The following is a 22,503-nucleotide window of genomic DNA, read 5'->3' as shown; positions in this document are numbered from 1 at the left end:
GTATTAATATTAAATGTCCGTCCGTGTTCCCACAGTTTTTCAGGACATTTTAACACGGCAGTAATGTAAACACAAATTTCCACACAGATGTACACGGCAGTGCCAACGTACGGTAACATACACCACATGGCGCACAGCAAGGCGCAGAGTACACACTAGAGACGTCAATCGGATACCGACTTTTTGGTATACCGATACCAAACCGATACCAACTTGGTATTTGGTATTTCAATCCTAATGTGTTTGGTATTTTGTTGGTATCATGAACCCCCACTAATGTATAAGAGGCTAAGAAATCGGTAAAAGTTGGTATTTCCCTCATGTTCCCAAGTTGGTTTGGTTTCGGTATTTCTCCACGGTTTTGGTTGGTATTTGGTTTGGTATCGGTATTCCGATTTTCCGTAATTGACATCACTAGTACACACTACACATTACACAGTATACGCGATCCGTGATACTATCCCTGAGCATGTGAGCTGGTATGGTTCACGCGTTTTTGCACCTAAGTTTTTTCCTGAATTCTTTTCTGACCCTGTTTGTGTAGTTTCTATTGGAAGTCGATTCCATTCAGTTGCAGCTCGGTACAAGATACCTATAAGAAACAGGTAGGTCCGATGTTTTGAGTAAAGCCCACGTAAAGCCCTGGTGACGTCACTGACATTTCTTATATGGAGAATTTCGCCATAAGAAAAATATTTTACATACGAAAATTTGTATTTCATTCGGAAAAAATACATTCTATCAATTTCATCATGAAACTTATATAATTTAATTAAAAAACTTGAAATCCTTTGAGTGCTTGTCCCAACCCCTGCTATACCTTTGGTCACGTGACTTCCATGATAAACTTTGCGTTTTGCAATGTTATGACTTAACAGAAGCAATAATGTTACAAGCGTATTATTTATGATGTTTTAGGCAGCAATCGTGTAATAACATCCTTGAATTATATACATTTTGCTTAAAAGAGGTCACGTGATGTTACCAGATTGTGCTCGGACAGCATCTTCTTGAACTTCGATTTTGAGTACTTTTTACCTTCATTGAGTCCTAATAACGGACGTTTTTAGTTATAAAATGAAGCAATGAATCTATTGAGGGCAAAATTTTATCATTTTTGCACTTTCAAGCCGGGCTATCCTGGCATGAACTTCGGCCGGTTTGTGTGTGAAGCCTATGGTGAAGGGAAAACTTCACGCCCGGCTGACGTCACAGACCTCGGCTACCAAATCGTGTCCGGTGGGGGTCGGCTCGGTACGGGAAAGATCGTTGTGTAATAGACAGACGCACCTTTGGAAGGTGGAGCCGACTGGTACATGCCAGGCGGGTCACTCGAGTGGTTATGTCTGATCTTTGGTGGAACATCCTTTTTGGAGCTTTGGGGGCGTCGCAGTTATTCAAAGCGCGAAATACTTTTAAGCAATCACGCTCCTTGATGAGCTCTTCAATTGTTGGCCACTGAAGCGCACTTAGGGTAGGTGTGATGTGCTCATGGCGGCGTGTTCCGGTTACTACACGGGCTGCGAAGTTTATTACTTTCTGAACGCGAGATATTTGGTTTTGCAGGCCCCACCCCAAACTGGCAAGCAGTACAATATCTGGGAAAAGACGTGTGCCTGGATAATGAGAATAAGAGCCTCAGCAGAAAAGTGACGCCGGAACCTGTTTAAGGACGATAGAATAGAGTAGCAGCGTCGTAAAACTTCTGTAACGTGTTTTTGCCAGGATAACGTTTGGTCTATTTTCACTCCCAATACTTAAATGTTGTCTGAAGGTTCAAGCGAACTTTCACAGAAGTCAAGTTTGAAATCAGAGACTCTGCAAAGCTGATGATGTGCCGATCAGAATGAAATCAGTTTTGGCTACGTTCATTTTAAATGAGTTGGTAGTGAACCATGTCTGCACTGAGGCCATTGAAGATTCCAAACGCCTTTTGAACTGGATGAGACTTTCGCTGTCTGTCGGCGAGCTGTTCAAAAGCTGAGTGTCATCTGCATAGCATATAACGCGGCCATGAGGTATACAATTTGGTAGGTCAGCTGTGACTAGACTGAAGAGAACAGGTCCCAGGATTGATCCTTGTGGGACACCGAATTTCACGGGAAGAACCTCAGAACCACCTCGAACCATTTGACCACGACCGCTCAGATAACTTTTGAACCAGTGTGATGGGACGCCGTGCCACGCTAGTTTCATCAAAAGAATTTCATGATCGACGCTGTCGAACGCTTTGCTCAGGTCTATTGCTGTTATTGAAGCAATGTGGCCCCTATCGATTTGATCAGTAGTCCAGGCAATGGTCTCGAGGATGGCGTCTTCCGTTGAATGGCCCTTGCGGTAAGCGTACTGGCTGTTACCTAGTAGGTCATTTTCTTTGAGATAGTGGGTTAATTGGGTGCACACGACACGCTCAGCGATTTTCGACATGACTGGCAGAAGTGAAATTGGACGATAGTTGCTAGCGCGACTGTGATCACCATTCTTATGTAAAGGAACTACACACGCTATTTTCCACTTTTCTGGAAATATGCCGCTTGATATTGAAGTGTTAATGATATGAAGGAGCAGCGGACCGATCACAGCAAAACAACGACGAATGGCCAGGATGGGGACTCCATCCAGTCCGACAGCTTTCGAATTGCTCATCAGACGCACCGCTGTTGACAGCTCAGGTAGAGTTGCGGGCTGAAGCTCAAAGCTTGTGGCACACACGCCTTGGCACACACCACAGGGGGACGTATCTGGGGATCGTCATCCTGTCTGCGAGGTAAGAGTTCTGCTGCAATGTTAGAGCCTACATTCGCAAAATACGCATTAAACATGTCGGCCTGTTTTGAATCAAGGTTGTTATCTAGACAGTTGCCGCTCGTGTTTTTTACATACTGATTAAACTTCTTCCAAAAGCCACTGAAGTTCTTGCGCATTAATTCGTTACATAGAAAATCTTTCCGTGCACGTGCTAATTTGCTTTTAACACTGTTGTGAAGTCTTCTGAAGGTCACGTGTCGATCTGCGGTGCGGAGGTTCAGCCAGTCCTTTTTAGCCTGGTCTCGCTTCGTCATCAGGTCACGCAGTTCACTGGAGAGCCATGGACAGCCACGTTTTCTATTTGTGCGTACATTTTCCATAGGACAGTGCCGGTCTATGACCTCGTTCCAGACGTGCATGAATTTTTCCAAGGCCCTAAATACAAGGTTGCACGGACTTATTTCTACTAAACCTACCAGAATATAGTTTCACGGTTGATTATTTAAATAATTATTCAATCAAAATTTCTTTATTATTATCTCGTAATCATTTATAAGCAATTTTATAAATCAACTTTCAATTTGCTTGCATTTTACTAGCAAAATAACTTTTCTAGTATTGGGTCAACATAGTGGTGTAGCAGTAGGAACCACATCTGGCAAAACCCCAATGCCTACATACAGCAGAAAAGCAGCCACCAGGTGTCGCCACAGTCGCCACTTGGTCGCCACACAGATGTCGCGCGCGTCGCCAATCGCCACACTACCGATTTCCATAAGGACGCATATGTACGGATATGTATAGGAAAGTCGCCCTTAAGGATTACGCTTACATCCTTTGCTTATGAGGTCGGTGGTTGGAAATTGGGAGGTGCTCAGCTATTTTCGACCACGGATATGCCTTTATCACATGATGAGGAACATGCTGATAAGCGTTTTATGCGTCATAACAGCACAAAAGTATTTTTAATCATTTTTCAAAAATAGCCGTTCTGCCGTATCTTTCAGTGCAAGGTGCCGTCGGTCATCCCCGACGTGACGTCACGCAGGGAATTTGCCAGATTTTCCTACTAGACTTCGACACCCCCTGAATTTTTCAAGCTTGCTTTTGACATCAGCGGTCTCCAACATCTCCCTCCAGTCCGCTAGCAAAAGATCCAGACAAACTGCGTTCCAGTCCGTTTTGTGCCAACGCCTGGTATGAAGAGTCCTTGATTTTTTCCGCGGTTTGGGTATTTTCACGACACACGTCACCGGCTGATGATCACTGAGTGAGTCGTCTAGAGAGTAGCGGCGATCCGGAAGCGGCTGAGCTCATCGTCCACAGCTGCCTGAGAGAAGAAAAGGTCGAGCTGGACGAGCCAGATCACGGGGCCCTCCTCGAAGAAGCGCGGCGGCGCGACGTGGCTGCGTGGCGCGGTCGCCATGCGGAGGTAGTCCGGTTGGGCGGCAGCGGCACAGGAGGCAGCAGCAGCGGCATCCGAGGCGGCGGCGGCGGCTGCACCGGCACCGGCAGGCTGGGTCTTCTGGTCCATGGCTGCCGAGAGCAATGCACAGTGGGGATTTTTCCGATCTAGCGCCTATTAATTCAAAAAATCTTTTTTGGATTTTTGTTTATTTTTTGTGTCAGTACGGCTTAGAAATGTCTGAATTTTTCATATATGGCATTGTTTTATCTGTATGTCCACAGCAAAACTAGGAAAAATGCGCCCAAAGTTCACACTCATGCGTGATTACTCAATGGGCTCAGCAAGGCCCGAAAGTATAGCTCAATTTCATTGTCCTGTCCTGTTGGTTTTAATCTTAGGAGGTCTTAAAGTTGCATATCGTCTGAAAGGCACCTTTATTAGGAATGGAATGGCAAACAGAAAGTATGCCACAACCTTACTAAGGTCACAAAAATGCCCTTTACAAAAAAAAACCCTTACAGACACCATATTGAAGGAATGGTATTCTAAATACATGTAGGAAATCAACAATGTTCTCCACACTGTTCCACTCCGAAATATATCCTATCGAATTCGCCACTTTCTTCTGCACAAGACAACGCCTAGTTTGGCTGCCGAAACTTGCCTGAACACGGAATATTCACATTAGAGTATCTTACTTAACACCCCACTCGAGGAGCGCTAGGGCAAACAGCACGATATAGGTATGTTCCGGACATAGGCGAATAATTTTACTTCGTGATTTATATGATGCATATTTTCTGAGACACATTCATTAGGAATAGGACGACAAGCGTAAGTTATGCATACCGTAACCTTATTAACCATCGCACTTGTGGGGAGGGGGAGGGGGAAGGGGTCGGATAAAACCCCATGGTTTTCCGCAAATTACTCGCGCAAAAAGCGGCCGATCGCGCCGAAACTTTCGGTACCCCCGAGATCATCAATTTTACATCTAACCTAAAAATTTCATGACTCTGACCCAACTGACCTTTGACCTGTGGCATATTTCTCGAGACCATTTTTGGCCGGAATCGCGATTCGGCGTATGCCAGCTCACATTATCCGCGGTTTCCAGTCTTCTTGTGGTTTTAAACGTTCAAATATGTGAAATGATGTTGGTGCCATGCATAATGGTGGGAGTCAAGGTCACGTGAAGGTCAAGTCAAGGTCATTGACCTTTTGATGACCTTGGTTCACTTTTTCGAGTTTTTCTTGTTTCTAGGGTAGTTGTTGGTGCTGATTTCGATTTTAGCAGCCATTTGAATATTTACGAAGTAGGTCTAGTGCCTTCGTTCCATGTTACGAAGCTATCAGTAGTAGGTGACACTTCTATGGATGGCCGGCAGGACGCCTACTAATTGATCTAACCTGACCTGACCCGACCTGGCCTAAATGCATAAAGACATCGTCTGTGATCAAAACTAACATGAAATTCGTGATCAGCACCCCAAAATACCCCGTAACACCCTAACTTTGCGAAGTTTCAAGAGGTCTCGATTTCCCAACTTTAGTTGGGTCATTAAACTGACTTGGAAAGTCAGCTTATGACCTTGGACTTTGAAATTGGATATATTCGGCCTAATTTCGTCATAGGCAGCACGCTTGACTTTTCCGCGAAGCTTTAGCTTGATCAGGGGCCAAACGGCTGAGCGGGGGGTCCAATTGAACCCCCTATACTATGTTGATTATGCACATTTACAGGTAAAATTCTCACCAGGACACACCAGCCAACATCTGTGCACAATCTGGCTACAATTCTACCGATGGTTTGCCCTCTACGAATAAATACGTGCTAGATCGGAAAAATCCCCACTGTGCAATGGTCGGGAAGATCGGTGGCGGCGACGGCGACACGGCGATCGCCAGGTGCTGCGGTGCAGCTTTAGAGGTAGCCGGACGGTAAGGTGAGCCGATGAAGTAGCTGGACCGTAGTGCAGCAGTAGTAGTCGGCGTTATCCAGTTCCGCACAGCACGAAAGAAGGATCCTCGTGGAGACACACCATCCGCCACTTCCTTCCTACACAAAGAGAGCTGGAGGAGATAGTTCAGGGTGCAGGCCAGTGTCGGTGTATCAGGAGCCACGAGGGGATAGCGATCCCTTAGTGCGTATCACGTCGGGGTCACCAATCTGGCTGGTGTTGCCAGTAGAAAAACTTGACATACAGATTTCTCTTGTATTTCGCTATTTGTTTGTTTGTTTTGTTGGGTTAGGCCCTTTCGGTCGACAAGACCATTGCAGAGCCGGAAGGATGATAGGAATTAGGGGGAGACATTGGTCTGGGCAGGCATCCTAGTGAGTCGCCGGGGCTGAGCCCGTCCAGAGGACAGGCCACCCAGCCCCAAGGTACTCACTGCACCCGGCTACGGGGTGCGCTCCCTCAGGAGCAGCGGTGCCGCCCCAAGGGAGCAGCCCGCATGAGATAAAGTTGCCTGTCCAGCCCGGAGGGGGGTTGCGGAGTGGAGGAGAATGATTTCAGTATCCTGAGTATAGAAGTACGGAAAGGTGCGTGTATTTCGCTACAAAATCGAGACACATATAGTATGACATATGAACTCAGTTATCTCGTATTGCACACATGTTAGGCGAGAACATCGAATGTAGAAAACGAATACATATGGTTTTTAGTATACACATATGCCAATGCAATTATCCAAACAATGCAGCAGTTTAAGCGGACGGAACGCTAAAGGAGGGCGCACAACTTAATCGAAGCCTTTAGCAATTTAGAGACTGGTAAAAGCGACACCTATTAGAAAAAACTGTAACTAGCGGTTCCCAGCATCTAGCGGTGACCGGCAGAAGCAACGGGCCTAGCGGTGACCGGCAGAAGTACATGGGCTACAACCCTACCCTACCCTACACTACCACCGACAGTCCAAGTTTCAGCTAAATCGGCCCAGAAACGGCTGAGATATTGCAAAAACAAATTAATTGTATTTACTGGCGAATCCCCTTGGCGAGCGGTGCCTTGTGTCGGCCTTCGTTGGCTCTGATGCTTTTCTGCACTCAGTTTTCTAAGCGAACAACTGAGCCTAAAGCACGTGCCCTCTGCTCGGCGCCGGTCGCGGCCCTATCACGTGCACAACTCTGAACCCACACCTTCGAAAATTTAATACGACAAATGAGTGCACGTGCTCGACTTGTAGCGAAAATTTCACCCCCGTAGCCCTTACCGTTCCCGAGCAATGGTCTGTTTTTGCCGAGTCTAATGCTTACCCTATGGCGCACATGAGCACGCGCCACGGGCGCAACCCTAGCCGCATCGTGCCCAAAATTTAATACGACCTGTTCAGTTACGTGACCCACGATTGGTAAAAATTTCACCCTCCTGCGTCAATCGACGGCGCCGCAATAAGCCTTTTTTGGGAGTAACCCCGACGGCGGCGGTGGCGTGGGCGGCGGCGGCGGCGGCGGACTTTTTAGGATTTATAATAGTAGACTAGAGGTACAGGTTTACGCGATAACTGTATGTTTTGATATATGTGATTAACGGATGCATTAGTTTGGGTGTAGAAACTTGTATTTTTATTGGTATTATTTGTGTAGAACTGGGTAACTGGGGCATTCCACGATAGATCGACCAAAAATAAATAAAATTTACACCCTCATATTTTATTTTTTGCTTAAGATTGGTCTAATGGGTTATGATGGGCGGGGAACCCAGCTGTGGCAAGGATTTTTTTCTTCGAACAACGGTTTCCGAGATATAGTCTCGGGCAGTTCCTGGAGGTCACACTGCAACCCTATGTTTGGCGGCTTATAACTCAGAAACTATTGGTTTTCTATGGTAAAAACTTTATATGGTTCAACTTGCAATCAACCAACAAACGTTTTGGCTATCTCGGATTTTCGATTTTTGAAAATTTGACCTTGATATTATCCCATCTGAAAGTCGCAATTTTGTCTGATGACGATTAAAGCCTTATCAATTGTCATTCATATGCGATAATAAAAAAGTGGCTTTCGGCCTGCGTTGACCTCAGGTCAGGTCATTTTTATGACCTTCCCATTATTACGAGCGGGAGCGACAGCGAGATCTCGAGAACAAAGCAAGATAGCGACAAGTGGTAAACGGAACAAAGTACACATGGATAAGGTCTACAATTTTTACTCAGGTCATTTTCAGGTCAGGTCAAAGATGACGTCACAGGGGTAAAAAGAAAGTATAAATGGCGGCACTACATATATATGAAGTTTTTCTCGAATAACTTTCAAAGTATCCCAGCTAGGAACAAACTAATAGCACCATCGTGATCCTCTCGTCGATCCGCATCGAAACATGTGTATGTTGACCTCGAAAGGTCAAGGTCAAAAGTTGACCTTAGGTCACGCGACCTTAAGGTCAGCATATATATCATTCGATGGGCCTTGACGAGCTGAACACAATGAGCCTATCCGCGCGGCTGTATCTCAAACCTGTAAGGAGTTATTAGCAAAAAAACATTTGGTGACCTTTAATGACGTCACATGACCCAAGGGCAACGTCACAGTTGACCAAGAGCAAAAAAGGTCTCAAGGTAGTCAAAGTTAGTCGTACATGAGGTCACTCATGGTATATTAGGCAAATCCGACGCGTTTTAGTGTAAAAACAAGGGAGCTGATTTTCCCCCAATTGACTTATAATGGGGTGGTCAAGAAATTGACCTGATCTTAGGTCATCGGTATTGAAATTCAAAACGAACTGGCGCTAGGCGAAAGCAAACACAATGGTGCCTGTTCCACGTCTCTTTCTTTATTAGATCAAAAGGTACAGCCAAAACTATTTTGACTTCCTTTTTACCCCTGTGACGTCATCTTTGACCTGACCTGAAAATAACCTCCGTAAAAATTGTAGACCTTATCCGTGTGAATCCTGTACCGTTTACCGCTTGTCGCTATCTTGCTTTATTCTCGAGATCTCGCGTCGCTCCCGCTCGTAATAATGGACAGGTCATAAAAATGACCTGACCTGAGGTCAACGCAGGGCGATAGCCACTTTTTTATTTTCGCATATGAATGACAATTGATAAGGCTTTAATCGTCATCAGACATAATTGCGACTTTCAGTTGGGAAAATATCAAGGTCACTCTTCGAAAAAAGGTCAAGATGTCACGTGATCAAAATTTTCAAAAATCGAAAATCCGAGATAGCCAAAACGTTTGTTGGTTGATTGCGAGTTGAGCCATATAAAGTTTTTACCATAGAAAACCAATAGTTTCTGAGTTATAAGCCGCCAAACATAGGGTTGCAGCGTGACCTCCAGGAATTGCCTGAGACTATATCTCGGAAACCGTTGATCGAAGAAAAAAATCCTTGGCACAGGTGGCTTCCCCGCCCATCACAACCCATTAGACCAATTTTAGGCAAAAAATAAAATATGAGGGTGTACGGCTTTGGTCGATCTATCATGGAATGCCCCAAGTTCTGCTTTTAATTGAACTGTAAAGTATGATGCATGCGAGTTGTTCCAGCCCTTTGTAAGTTAGGATGTTACTCAATGCAACCCTACCCTACCCTACCCTACCCTACCTACCCCTACAACTACCCTACCCTACCCTACACTACTCTACCCTACCCTACTCCTACACTACCCTACCCTACCCTACCCCTACCCCTACCCTACCCTACCCTACCCTTACACTACCCTACCCTACCCCTACCCTACCCTACCCCTACCCTACCCTACCCTACCCTACCCTACCCTACCCTACCCTACACTACCACTACCCCTACACTACCCTACCCTACCCTACCCTACCCTACCCTACCCTACCATACCATACCCCACCCTACCCTTACACTACCCTACCCTTACACTACCCTACCCTACCCTACCCTACCCTACCTTACCCTACCCCTACCCCTACACTACCCTACCCTACCCTACCCTACACTACACTACACTACCCTACCCTACCCTACCCTACCCTACCCTTACTTTACCCTACCCTACCCTACCCTATCCTTCCCTATCCCTACCCCTACCCTGCCCTACCCTACCCTACCCTACCCTACCCTACCCTACACTACCACCGACAGTCCAAGTTTCAGCTAAATCGGCCCAGAAACGGCTGAGATATTGCAAAAACAAATTTATTGTATTTACTGGCGAATCCTCTTGGCGAGCGGTGCCTTGTGTCCAGGGTATATTGAGTGAAGGGTAGGACGAACTTTGGTAGGAATTTCTAGTATAACTACTAGAAAACCTACTATATGTGGTCGGGACTAGCAAAAACTTAGTTCAAACTAGAATATGGTAGCGCTTATGGTTGGCAGTCGTGACGCGCACGTGACATTCATTTATTAGATTTCTTAAATAACAGGCTTTAGAGGCAGATTAGTGGGCAGATACATTCAATTAGCTATTAATAATTGATTATGCAAACATTCAAGAATCTACATCATTCAATTCTAGCCGAAATCACGTGGCGCTCCCAGGATTCGAACTCACGACCCTCGGATCCGTAGCCCGATACGCTACCGACTGCGCTACCGAGGACCGCGCGCCGACGATCGGAGAGCCGGATCGCGGGTGGTGGCGTGCAGAGAAATCTTTACCCTGTACGCCGTAGAAGATCGGCTGGGTTTCGTGAAAAATGGTAGAGGAATTGTCGAAAGAAAATTCATCGATCTATCATTTGAGACGAACCATTGAAGAACCATTGATTCCTTCAAAGGTTGACCGAGATATCGCTCGCCGAAAACAGGCCATTTAACATGTAAACCCTATGGGCTGGTAGGAAATGTACGCCGTGGAGCAGCAGTGCTACCAACTAACTTCGGCGGGGGCCGACCTTGTGTCGGCCTTCGTTGTCAAAGGTCAATGACCTGCCGGCTCTGATGCTTTTCACTCAGTTTTGCAAGCGAACAACTGAGCCTAAAGCACGTGCGTTTTGCTCGGCGACGGTCGCGGCTCCACCACGTGCACACCGCTGAATCCACACCGTCGAAAATATAATACGATAAATGAGTGCACGCGCTCGACTTGGCGTGAAAATATCACCCCCGCAGCCCTTACCGTTCCCGAGCAATAGCCGATTCTAATATTAACCCTATGGCGCACATGAGCACGCGCCACGGGCGCACCCCCGGCCGAATCGTGCCCAAAATCTAATACGACCTGTTGAATTACGTGACCCACAAGTCGTGAAAATTTCACCCTCGTGCGTCAATATCGACGGCTTTGCAATAAGCGTTTTTGGGCGTAACCCCGACGGCGGCGTGGGCGGACTTTTTAAGATTTATACCTAATAATAGACTAGAGGTACAGGTTTACGCGATAACTGTATGTTTTGATTTATGTTATGTTACGGGTGCATTAGTTTGGGTGATTGATTTTTAGCTGTATTATTTGGGTGGATTTGGGTAGCTGTTTTTAATTGAACTGTAAGGGATGGTGCTAGTTACGGGGTGTTCAAGTGTTTTGTATGTTGGGCCCTTTTTGAAGTCAACCCTACCCTACCCTACCCTATCCTACCCTACCCCCTACCCTACCCTGCCCTACCTGCCCTACCCTACCTTACCATACCCTACCTTACTACCCTAACCTACCCTACTACTCTACCCTACCTAACTCTACCCTACCCTACCATACCCTACCCTACCCTACCCTATTATACCCTACCCTACTACCCTACCATACCCTACCCTATCCTACCCTACCCTACCTTACCCTACCCTACCCTACCCTACCCTACCCTACCCTAGTCCCTACCCTACCCTACTACCCTTCCCTACCCTACCTTACTCTACCCTACCCTACCCTACCCTACGCTTACACTACCCTACCCTACCCTACCCTACACTACCCTAACCTACCCTACCCTACCATACCCTACCATACACGGTTCGTCGGAAGGTCATCTCAGGCTCAAAAGAAACGATATATACCATTCGAAAGCTGACGGTGAGCTGAATCCAAAAATGTAATTTTTATCAAAATCGATCGATGGCCTTTTTTGAAAATCGCGTTTTTGTAAAAACTTTATAATTTTTTATTCAACGGGCTGTCCCGGACATTCTTGAAAACATAACAATGTTTTTTTCGAGTTCCAGTGAAAGCTGAACGCCAAAAGAACAATATTTAGCGAAGCAATATTTCCTAACATTAACATGCGTCTCCCACAGCCGACAATAAGGCGCAATCACACAGCTCAGTGACACGATGGACCAAAGTCGGCCACACAGAAGCGTGAAATGACACTTATCGACTTGCAGTCCCGGCGCTCTCGGCCCGCCTGACCGGCCACGGCAAGGAGGTTCGGCTGTCGTTCTACTAAACGGGCGTCATATTTGTTAGTTCAACAATTCAAGTCGGTACTTGAGTTATTCAGGATACATGAATAACTCAAGTACGTGAAAGTATATATGTATGTGAAAGGCAACAGTAGAAAACAAGGTAGGGAGGCGTTTGCTGTGAGGTGTCAAATGTAGTATACATAAGAAAATTCATTTGATTATATGAGTGAGACTGTCTTTTTTATCGCGATACGTGAGGCTGTGAGCAACGCATGAGGCGTTGACTGTCCAGACTTGTATAGCGTTAGAGAATGGGCTGACAGGCTGAGAAGGGCTAGTTCTGCGAAAGGATATTCTGGGATTTGAATTGAAAGGCATTTAGTTTTGCAAGCATCCGTACTTCCTACCACGATACTGGCGCATCCAAAATTTCACTTTCTCCCCATTGCGATAACATTAAAACCAGAGGCTGCGGTGTCCCCGTACGCAGGATTCTGGAGACTGTCGGGCGCATGGCAGTGACTAAAAACTTTAATTCTTAATTAACTAGAGAACAGTCATTTCTTCTAATACTTTGTAACATCTAACTCACGAGAATCAATTCTTACGGGCTTCCAAAAATGCGTTATTAAACATTTCAGATCAATTACAATATTTTTGCTGTCCTAACTTACTAATGTAACGTATGTGTCGATATTGAAAAAGTGCTAAAGCATAGTATTCTATGGCTGTCAAATATGTATTCTGCGTCTGTCAGCCAAAAACTGCCCAATCAGAGACTTTGTCATTTCTGGGTGGGAGTCGAAACATGCCTCCCGGGCATGGGAATATATTAAGATAAAGACTCGCCAGTAAGCAACATGCAGTTGTGTCGCATTTGCGGCAATTACCGAGGCGATTGAATATGGAATATTTGATGTCCAAAGTTAAAACCCAGTTACCTTGTTTTGACACTTGGCTCTTAAAGGTTGTGTGCCACCTTTTAATGATTTCCCATTTTATTTTTCCTAGGATAAGAAGCTTCTGTTTTTACCTAATATCGCAAAAAAAATCAAAAATGGGACTAAAATAGTGCTTTTTTCGCCTAAAAGTTTATCGGTTTTTCGATATGTATAACAACTGTAGTGGGCTGACCTGCAAACAGGCGTCAGCAACAATCGCGAATGCGGCGCACATGTGACAATAAGCAAAGGTCATTATAGAGTTACGACATACGGGAATGAGTTATCAGCTGTCTAATCGTAGACAGCACAATGTCGAATTTAAACTGTAAGCCTGTATTGGTATTGTTTCTTTAATTTGGCTGTCGAACATTAATTGATGGTTTGAAATATGATTTTATGTAAAATAATTGATATGAAACAGCCGTCTCTTAAGTTATCACCCCATCTCACCACATGAAAGTGGCAGAAATGACAATGATCAGCTGACGCATTTTTCTTGGCCGAAGTCAGAGCGCGCGGCCCGACGCACCACCACCGCACCACAAAGTATGAGCAGAAGCCACCTGCGGTAGACCGCGCCCAAAGCCAGGGCCCCGGTAACGTGAGGTAGCCGAGTCGGGGCAGCGTGCGCTGACCCAAGCCGGGGCCGCGGCTATGGGCGCGGTCTACCGCATCCCCGGGCAGCCCCGGGCTATCACATGACACCGGGGCCGCGGTCTACCGCATCCCCGGACAGCCCCGGGCTATCACATGACACCGGGAGGACGCGCGGCCCCGGCTTGGGTCAGCGCACGCTGCCCCGACTCGGCTACCTCACTTTACCGGGGCCCTGGCTTTGGGCGCGGTCTACCGCACCACCTAACAGGCGTGTTCGAAACCGCAGGAGATGATGATGAACGGGTTTATCGAAACTTGATTGGATGAGCCTATCGGTAATAGCGATTTCAGTGTGTGCATTTATTGTTCATAGTGGTGTGAAATGTGGTTGGGGTACGACCGACAACCCGTCGGGGCGAATTTCGCACTGGGGTACTCAAAATTTGAAGAATTTAAGACGTTTCCATGAGTTTTGAAGGTATGGATAAGTTCTAAAAATCCGGTTCTCCTTATCTGGACCATTAACCCGGCACCCGGGTTAATGCTTAATTAACCCGGGCTATTTCCGTACCCACGACAGCCTGGGGGGGGGGGTCGGATCCGACCCCCCCCTGTTATCTCGAGAACCAATGGTCGTATCGAGCCCCGCGAGGCGGCGTTCGAAAGGTCTCTACGAGACCTTCCCAAAGCACTCTTAATATTTTAAGAGTGCTTAAGATTTTAAGATTGAGGTCAACTTTCGGGTCAAGGTTGCCGGTCCCGTAGCTCAGTTGGTTAGAGCGTTGGACCCCGCGTGGTGAGAGCACGCGTTCCCGGTTATGACAGTCCGGGTTCGAAGCGCGACGGGCGCTCGACGTTTATGGGCCTCTTGACAGGTATGGTTGCGGTTGGTGGCAGGCCGTAGTTAGGCGAAGTCAGTGAGGGGACCGGCCGTGCGCGGCTTTGTGCGCACGTTAAACTTTGGGCTCTAAATTCTGCCATAGAATCGGAATTGCGCGATCGGAGGGTAGAGGGCAGGGTCATCGCAACAAGCTTCGCTTAGCGGTGGCTCTGTCTTGTGAATCCTTCCCATCAAAAGGTTCGGACTAAGTTTAAAAAAAGGTCAGGTCAAAGGTCAAATTCAGGGGTTTTGCATGATTAGGCTTACGGACAGCGGAATCGATAGCTGCTGCTCGAAACTCACCAAAAAGGACCTCAAAGGCCTAGTGAAGGTACCATGTACGTATAAGGGTCATACTAAGTACGGATCAAGGTCAGGTCAGGTCACGAAAGGTCACGGTTTTCACTTTCTGCTACATGGGCGTGCGACACATGTTTTATGGCTTATTTTTCACGCCGAATCCGATGGTAATGGTTATATGTGACCCCAAGTCACTGTGCTGGTGATAAGTGTGCATTGAAAGCATAAAAAATCATTTGTACCATACATAACTAAACGAGGGCTAAGAAAAAAGTCAATTTTTCAACTTTTTATTTTTGACATAAAAATGCACTTTTCTAGACGAGCTTTGTCCCAGGAATTTAGTGGTGCCATTTGTTTTCACATGCGATGTTCAGAAGTGCCTCTAATTCACGAAAATGCTTATGACGTCAACCATGCCCTATGCATTTTGGAGCTATTTTTTACAATTTGGGGGTCAAAAATCTAGATAGAAAGTTGAAATTTGGGACATCTAATGTTCTAATAGAGCTCTATAACATATATTCCGTTTTTTTAATTCCCAAAATTTTTGATTTTATTAGCTGTTTTCCAAAAAATATAGTTCTTTTGAATTTTTAGGGGTGAAAAACGCATTTGATGGAAAATCCGAGATAGCCATTTTAAAGAAGTCGTTGAGCTGCGTCTATTCATGTCATTAATTTGCAATTTACTTTAAACCTCGATTTTTGGCGATTTTTTAAACATTTACCACTTTTTGACTGAAAACGCCATGTAGTTGCATCACTAAAATCGATATATCTCAAAAACAATTGATTTTTTTTCCTAAAAATTGCACAGGAGACGTCAAATTGATGGGGGAGAAGGCATGCCAAGTTTCAAGTAGATAGCGTAAGCGGTTCATGAGTTATTCAAGAAAACGGAGGGGGGGGGGGTCGGATCCGACCCCCCCCCCAGGCGGTCGCGGGTTAACCCGGCAGACAGTGGGCCTACCAGCCACCTTCCGCGCGGTGGGGGTGGGGGGGGGGGCATTTTTTGTCCCCCGTATCTCCGAAACTACTGGACGGATCCGGAAAATTCAAACGGCGTTCGATAGCCCTGTCAAATTTGTCGAAGGAAACCAAATTTCATTGACCTTGGGGTCACCGATGACGTCACAGGTCAGGTCAAAGATAAAATGTTTCACCGTTCACGGGGCTTCTAGGGAAAGCGCTATAGCACCGAGTAAAACGCATTTTGTCGAAAATCAGCGATAAGGCGTCAGTTGTCTAGTACATATGTTGCTATTAGAGGTCACTGGTCATACCAGGTCATGTCACAGGTCAGGTCATCAAAGGTCACCAAGGGTCACCACATGAGCCCAACTTTACTAAGGTTATGCGATGCATGTTTTATGGCCAGTTTTTCATTTCTAACTCAATGGTGTTGGTTATAAGACCATCAGGTACGGTTTATGTCACTTTCTGGTGCAGGTCAGGTCAAGGTCAGGTCAAAAAAGATCAAATTTCAAAGTTGATATTTTTGCATAAAATGGGTATCGATTCGATGCAGCTCGTCACGGGGAGTCTAATGGTGGTCTTTTTTTGCGCTACGAGGTCTAGAATTGCTACAAATTGAGTTTGAAAATTTGACGTCATCAATTTTGAACAGTTTTTTCGCTATCACTTGGCCAAAAAAGAGGTATCGATCTCAAAATTGGTATGTAGATAGAAGGCGGTAGGGACTATCACATATATTCCGATTTTTTCGAAATTCAAAAAGCTTTGGATTTTTCGGCTATTATATTAAAAAAATCTATTTTTTGATTTTTGGGGGTCAAAATCCAAAAAAATTCGAAAAACCGAAATAGCAGTTTTGTAGCCCTTTTGATTCCACACCTTTTATGTCGGAAACATTTTTTTGTATCTCTAAAGCTGTAGGCCTGACAGCTCTTCCCGCGAAACCTTTTTTTGGGTCGAAAATGGCAAAAATGACGTCACTCTGACGTCATTAGCGGCCAACCTATCATAGCCTTTGGAAAAAATTTTGGTCACCATGTGCGCTAGCTGCTCCCGGGAGGGAACTGAAAGTTTGGTGACGATCGGCGCAGCGGTTCTCGAGATATATTGAAAAAACTAAAGGGGGGAAATGCCCCCCCCCCACCGCCTGGAAGGTTAACTCCATACGGTCCAGGAAAGCTGGCATACCTTAACCCGCGCCCTGCTGGGGGGGTGTTTGAACACCCCCCTTGTGGTTTTTCGCGAATATCTCAAAAACGGCGGCGCGGAGCGCCGCCGTTTTTGGTACACCTTATCATACATCAATTCTACACATGTTGTGAAAATTTCAGACCAAGGTCATTTAAGGTCAGGTCACCAGGTCACTTGAAGTGACCTCACCTCATAAAAAGTTTCAATGTCTGTCATAGCTACACCGAGTGACCGATCGCTTTGAAACTTTCAGCGATTACTAAGAGCAATAGCATGTACAAAATGTATATCTCAGAATTTTGATATCGATGACCTAAGGTCAGGTCAATTTTGCGACCTCCCCATTATAAGTCAATGGGAGAAAATTGAAATGCGCCTCTTTTGGACGAAAGACATTATAAACACTCCCAAACACCGAATTACAAGTAATTTAGACACACTGAACATGAAAATGGTGTCCGTGACCCTTGTTTATGCCCTGAGGTCATCTTAGGTCACGAATGGTATCTAACAGTTTTTCGCAAATAACTTTTGATAGAGGCATGCTAGAGCGATGAAAACGCCTTAGATGTGTTCAGCTCGACGATACGGATCGACTGATATGCAACATGACCCTTTCCGGTCAGGTCATGACCTTGACCTGAGGTCAAATTTTCAAGTTGACCTTTCAAGGTCAAGTTATAGTTCATTCGATGCGTCTTGACGAGAGAAACATGATGCCGGTAAAAGAAAGCTCGTACAAGGCTTGGGTCAAAAGTTATTGCAGAAAAACTGTTTCCGAAAAAATCGGCTATTTTTGCAGTTTTTGCCCCCTGCAGGCAAAACCGTTGACGTTAGGACAAATCTGAGGGAATTACTCAGAAAGGGCGTTAATAGGGCTATCGAATGCGCTTTTCCGCGGCGCTGTAGCTCTATTGGTTCCCGAGTTATGCGTTGGCTGCTTGGAAACTTTCGACATTCGACCTGGAAATCGGCGAAATTTTGCCTTCAATGACCTCTGGTGACCTGACCTTTGACCTGACCAAAAAATTGACCGAAGTGATTTCGTCATTATTTTTGACGCTCTTTCGAACGCCGCCTTCCGCGTATCGCTACGTGGCCCAGGAGCTGAGTTACAGGGGGGGTGTTCAAACCCCCCCCCCCCCCCCAGCAGGGCGTGGAAATCCAGGACCCCCAGCCGGGCGCGGGTTAAGCTGATGAGTCGGTAATACGCATTCGCGATGAATCCGTTGTAATAGGTACGCATTTGCTTTGCTCATGTAACCCCAATAACTGACTTCTGTAATTCTGTTTTGTGTAACCTCTACTATCGGCGTCACATGATTAAATGTGTATCGGGAACTGATTTTCCTGTTCGTTCATCATTGCTCAGCCGATTAGACTGTTGATTGACTGTGCTGCTGTACGGTTGGTGTATGCCGCAGACCGGGCACGACCGGTGCCCTGGCCAGCCGGCCGTCCACGGGCGCCGCGCGGGCCAGCGCCGGTGCGGGCGGAGCGCTCCGCTCGGCAGCGGCAGCCGGCTCCCGGCCCATGACCAGCGTGTCGCGGCCAGTCTCCGGACTGCAGGTGAGGCACCAGCCGTCTCACCAGAGAGTTCTGCGGCGCTCATTGGAGCCCAATCGGCGGCAAACGGTGGCGCATGCTCCTTTTAGGGTAACGGAGCCTTTTGGTGGGGCACTGGAGGCTTCTTAGCAGGCCTCATCTTTTTAAAATTAATGTCTCTCTTGAGGGAACAGACATCCCAACTGTTTCGTCCCAGTAGTCGGACTGATGAACTGAATGTATGCCAATTTTAATGTATCTTCTCACCATTTCATGCAGTCGTACAAATGCATCTGTCATGTTTTAACCGTCGCCCTTACTTTCGCGTTTTCACAGCCGCTAACGTAGGGGAGAGTGAAGCACTGGCTGCATGGGGCACATTCTTTTTCAGCAGTTTATGGGAACACGAGTGACTGCTAAAACAACCAAGGCCGTATAAGTTAGGTAAGATCAAGGCTATGTAAACCAGGTAGAACGCTCCCGACGAAAAACTGGGGACAACAATGAATTTAGTAACCGCGACTCTGGGGACCAAACAAACTCAGGTTGCCATGGTAACGGGGCAAAATTGGCATGAGTACGCATCTAATAACTCATCTTTCAACGAATTGTTTTAGAAAAAAGCAAAAAGACTTGTTGGACCACTACTAGAATGAATTGCAGTTTTCATAACCGACCAGAGTTTTCATCAGACTGGCCTAAATAATATCAAAATCAAGTCCTAAACTTAGCGGCCCGTGCTGCTATAGATTACCTCTAACGCTCTGGCCCCCAAAATCGTCACTGGCTTATCAGCCAATGAGCGTCGAGTATTGTTGTACGCTGATTGGTGGGATTACTGCAGTTTTTGTTTAGAATGCTTACGATCCCAGCTAACAGGAAACGTTACTACAACGTTGTCACAACGTCGTGTTTCGGTAAGTTGCGAAATTACGTTTTAATTACGTTGTAGCAACGTTCGGAACGTTGTGAAGCCATGGTTTGGTCCGAAAGTCGTGGTAAAACGTCGTGACAACGTTTTATTGGTACGTTGCAGCAACCGCGCACTTGCAGCATTATATTTTGATAATGCATGGTGACATATATGGCCATGTAATGCATTTCCTTTGACTTTCAATGCGCATATTCAGTTTTCATCGTTAAATTTGACATATTTTAACACTTGGACTGTTCACGTTGTCAGCTGGTGGTCGCCAACACGTTGTTAAAACGGTTTTTCACAACCTTGACATTATAGGTACTGAATAATTAGCGGTGTAAGTAAATTCTGATACCTTTCTCTCTCTATCTCTCTCTAATATATATATATATATATATATATATATATATATATATATATATATATATATATATATATATATATATATATATATATATATATATATATATATATATATATATATATATATATATATATATATAACATGTGTAAATTGCAAAGCGTCATTGGCATGTTTTGCAACATCACAGGCGGAGCTAGAGGCTTGCAACCAAGGCTATAGAACTCCAGGTAAGGACACCAGCCGTTTGACCTTGAACGCCGCCGGCCGGCCGATGACGTCATTGGAGGCAAGCCGGCTCGGCGGACACACAAGGCGAATGCATAACGGAGGGGCGTTGGAACGTTGCGGGAGCCGGGGAGATATTTTAATGTGGTTGTATACCACCATTGTTATGTTTATTGATCTACAGACTGCATTCTTTTAAACCTCGATGCACTCTAGGCCTGGATGGTTCGTACATTCGTGGAACGATCACCCCGTCCGAAGTCCGTGGTCGAAGCTGTCATAGTATTAAAGACACTAAGACGGGTGCAATAACGGCGATCCGATCCCGTCTCTGGCGAATCTAGAGGGGTCGTAAGGACCCAGGCCGAATCTGACCGTCTATTTTTAGGGAAACGGGGTGGGTGAATTGACAACCGATGGCTTAAAGGTAGTGTGCCACCTTTGAAAGATTTCCCATTTTATTTTTCCTAGGATAAGAAGCTTCTGTTTTTACATAATATCGCAAAAAAAAAAAATCAAAAATGGGCCTGGAATAGGGCCTTTTTCGCCTAAAAGTTTTTCGGTTTTTAGATATGTATAACAACTGTAGTGGGCTCACCTGCAAACAGGCGTCGGGCAACAATCGCGAATGCGGCGCACTTGTGACAATAAGCAAAGGTCATTATAGTGTTACGACCATACGACGTACGGGAATGAGTTATCAGCTGTCTAATCGTAGACAACACAATGTCGAGCCTTAAACTGTATTGGTATTGTTTCTTTTATTTGGCTGTCGAGCATTATTTATGGTTTGAAATATGATATTATGTAAAATAATTGATATGAAAAAGCCGTCTTATAAGTTATGACCCCATTTCACCACACGCAAGTGGCAGAAATGACAATGATCAGCTGACGCATTTTTCTTGGCCGAAGTCAGAGCGCGCGGCCCGACGCACCACGCGTATTTGGAAATTCCGACCTCGACGAGCATCAGAAGCCACCTAACAGGCGTGTTCGAAACCGCAGGAGATGATGATGAACGGGTTTATCGAAACTTGATTGGATGAGCATATCGGTAATAGCGATTTCAGTGTGTGCATTTATTGTTCATAGTGGTGTGAAATGTGGTTGGGGTACGACCGACAACCCGTCGGGGCGAATTTCGCACTGGGGTACTCAAAATTTGAAGAATTTAAGACGTTTCCATGAGTTTTGAAGGTATGGATAAGTTCTAAAAATCCGGTTCTCCTTATCTGGGCCATTAACTCCATACGGTCCAAGAAAGCTGGCACACTACCTTTAAAGGGACTATCCCACCTTTAACATGGGGTTTGAGTTGAGATAGCCAAGTTTGCGGCGAGGTTCAGAAACCACTATCTATCTAGGTTGCAACTCCCGCGGCCTCTTGGTGTTGAAGAAATTCGTTCCCTTCATTTGAAAATTATCTTCAACATGGAGCGACCGTTAGTGTGACGTCACCTCGTTTAGTCATTCTGATTTAAATGGGTTTGTTCGTTGAAAAATCGCTTAAAACTTGGTCTGAACTTTGTTGTGGTGCCTACAGAGTAAAAAGAATCAGCTTTATGATAGTAATGTGGCCCGGGGAAGGAGGTAATTTTGGGCTGTGACGTCACATATTTGAAAGTTTGTGTTTGGAATATGGGAAGTCTAAGATGTTTAATGAAAAATAAATGCCAGAACCGTGTTCCTGGTCATCCAATCTATTAAGTCGGGCACAATTTAACTGGTTTTAACAACATTTTAGAAGGTGGGATAGTCCCTTTAAGAGATAATGAGAAGAGATCCCGTCGTCGATTGTTGTATGACAGACAACACATGTTGTACTGGACGTATGACCATCAGAGGTAATGCCTGAACGTAGGCAAGCATAATTGTTCTGTCATACTGTTTAGGAATATAAAATGGTAATGGAGATTATTGAGGATATGATCTCTACATTACAGGAATTCGCTAATTACTACGGCCCATAGGGGCACCGCCGGAGCTGTTGTTTTGCCATCGGTCCCAGGCAACTCCAGGGAGCTGCAGTACCCGGCGGCCAAAGCGGCCCACCTCGTGTCTCGCAGGTCCTGTGGGATTCCGTGATGCTTTAGTGCTTCACCCACAGAAGCACGGGCATAGCAGTAGGATGTGGGGCTAGG

The 22,503-nt window shown here is 45.7% G+C and overlaps 1 protein-coding gene across 1 annotated transcript in view; it reads left to right on the top strand.

Annotated features, from left to right (window-relative positions):
* LOC122379422 (intraflagellar transport protein 74 homolog) overlaps positions 1-22,503 on the top strand; it is a 439,917-nt gene that overhangs the window by 91,877 nt on the left and 325,537 nt on the right. The window contains exon 4 of the mRNA XM_043361638.1: positions 18,731-18,875. Within this exon, the coding sequence (XP_043217573.1) occupies positions 18,731-18,875 (145 nt within the window). The remainder of the gene's footprint in view (positions 1-18,730; positions 18,876-22,503) is intronic.

This window comes from Amphibalanus amphitrite, unplaced genomic scaffold, assembly GCF_019059575.1.
Source record: "Amphibalanus amphitrite isolate SeventyFive unplaced genomic scaffold, NRLGWU_Aamphi_draft 000077F_arrow, whole genome shotgun sequence".
Taxonomy (NCBI): Eukaryota; Metazoa; Arthropoda; class Thecostraca; order Balanomorpha; family Balanidae; genus Amphibalanus; species Amphibalanus amphitrite.
Note: the sequence above shows the minus strand (reverse complement) of the source record. Positions and strands in the feature narration are given on the sequence as shown.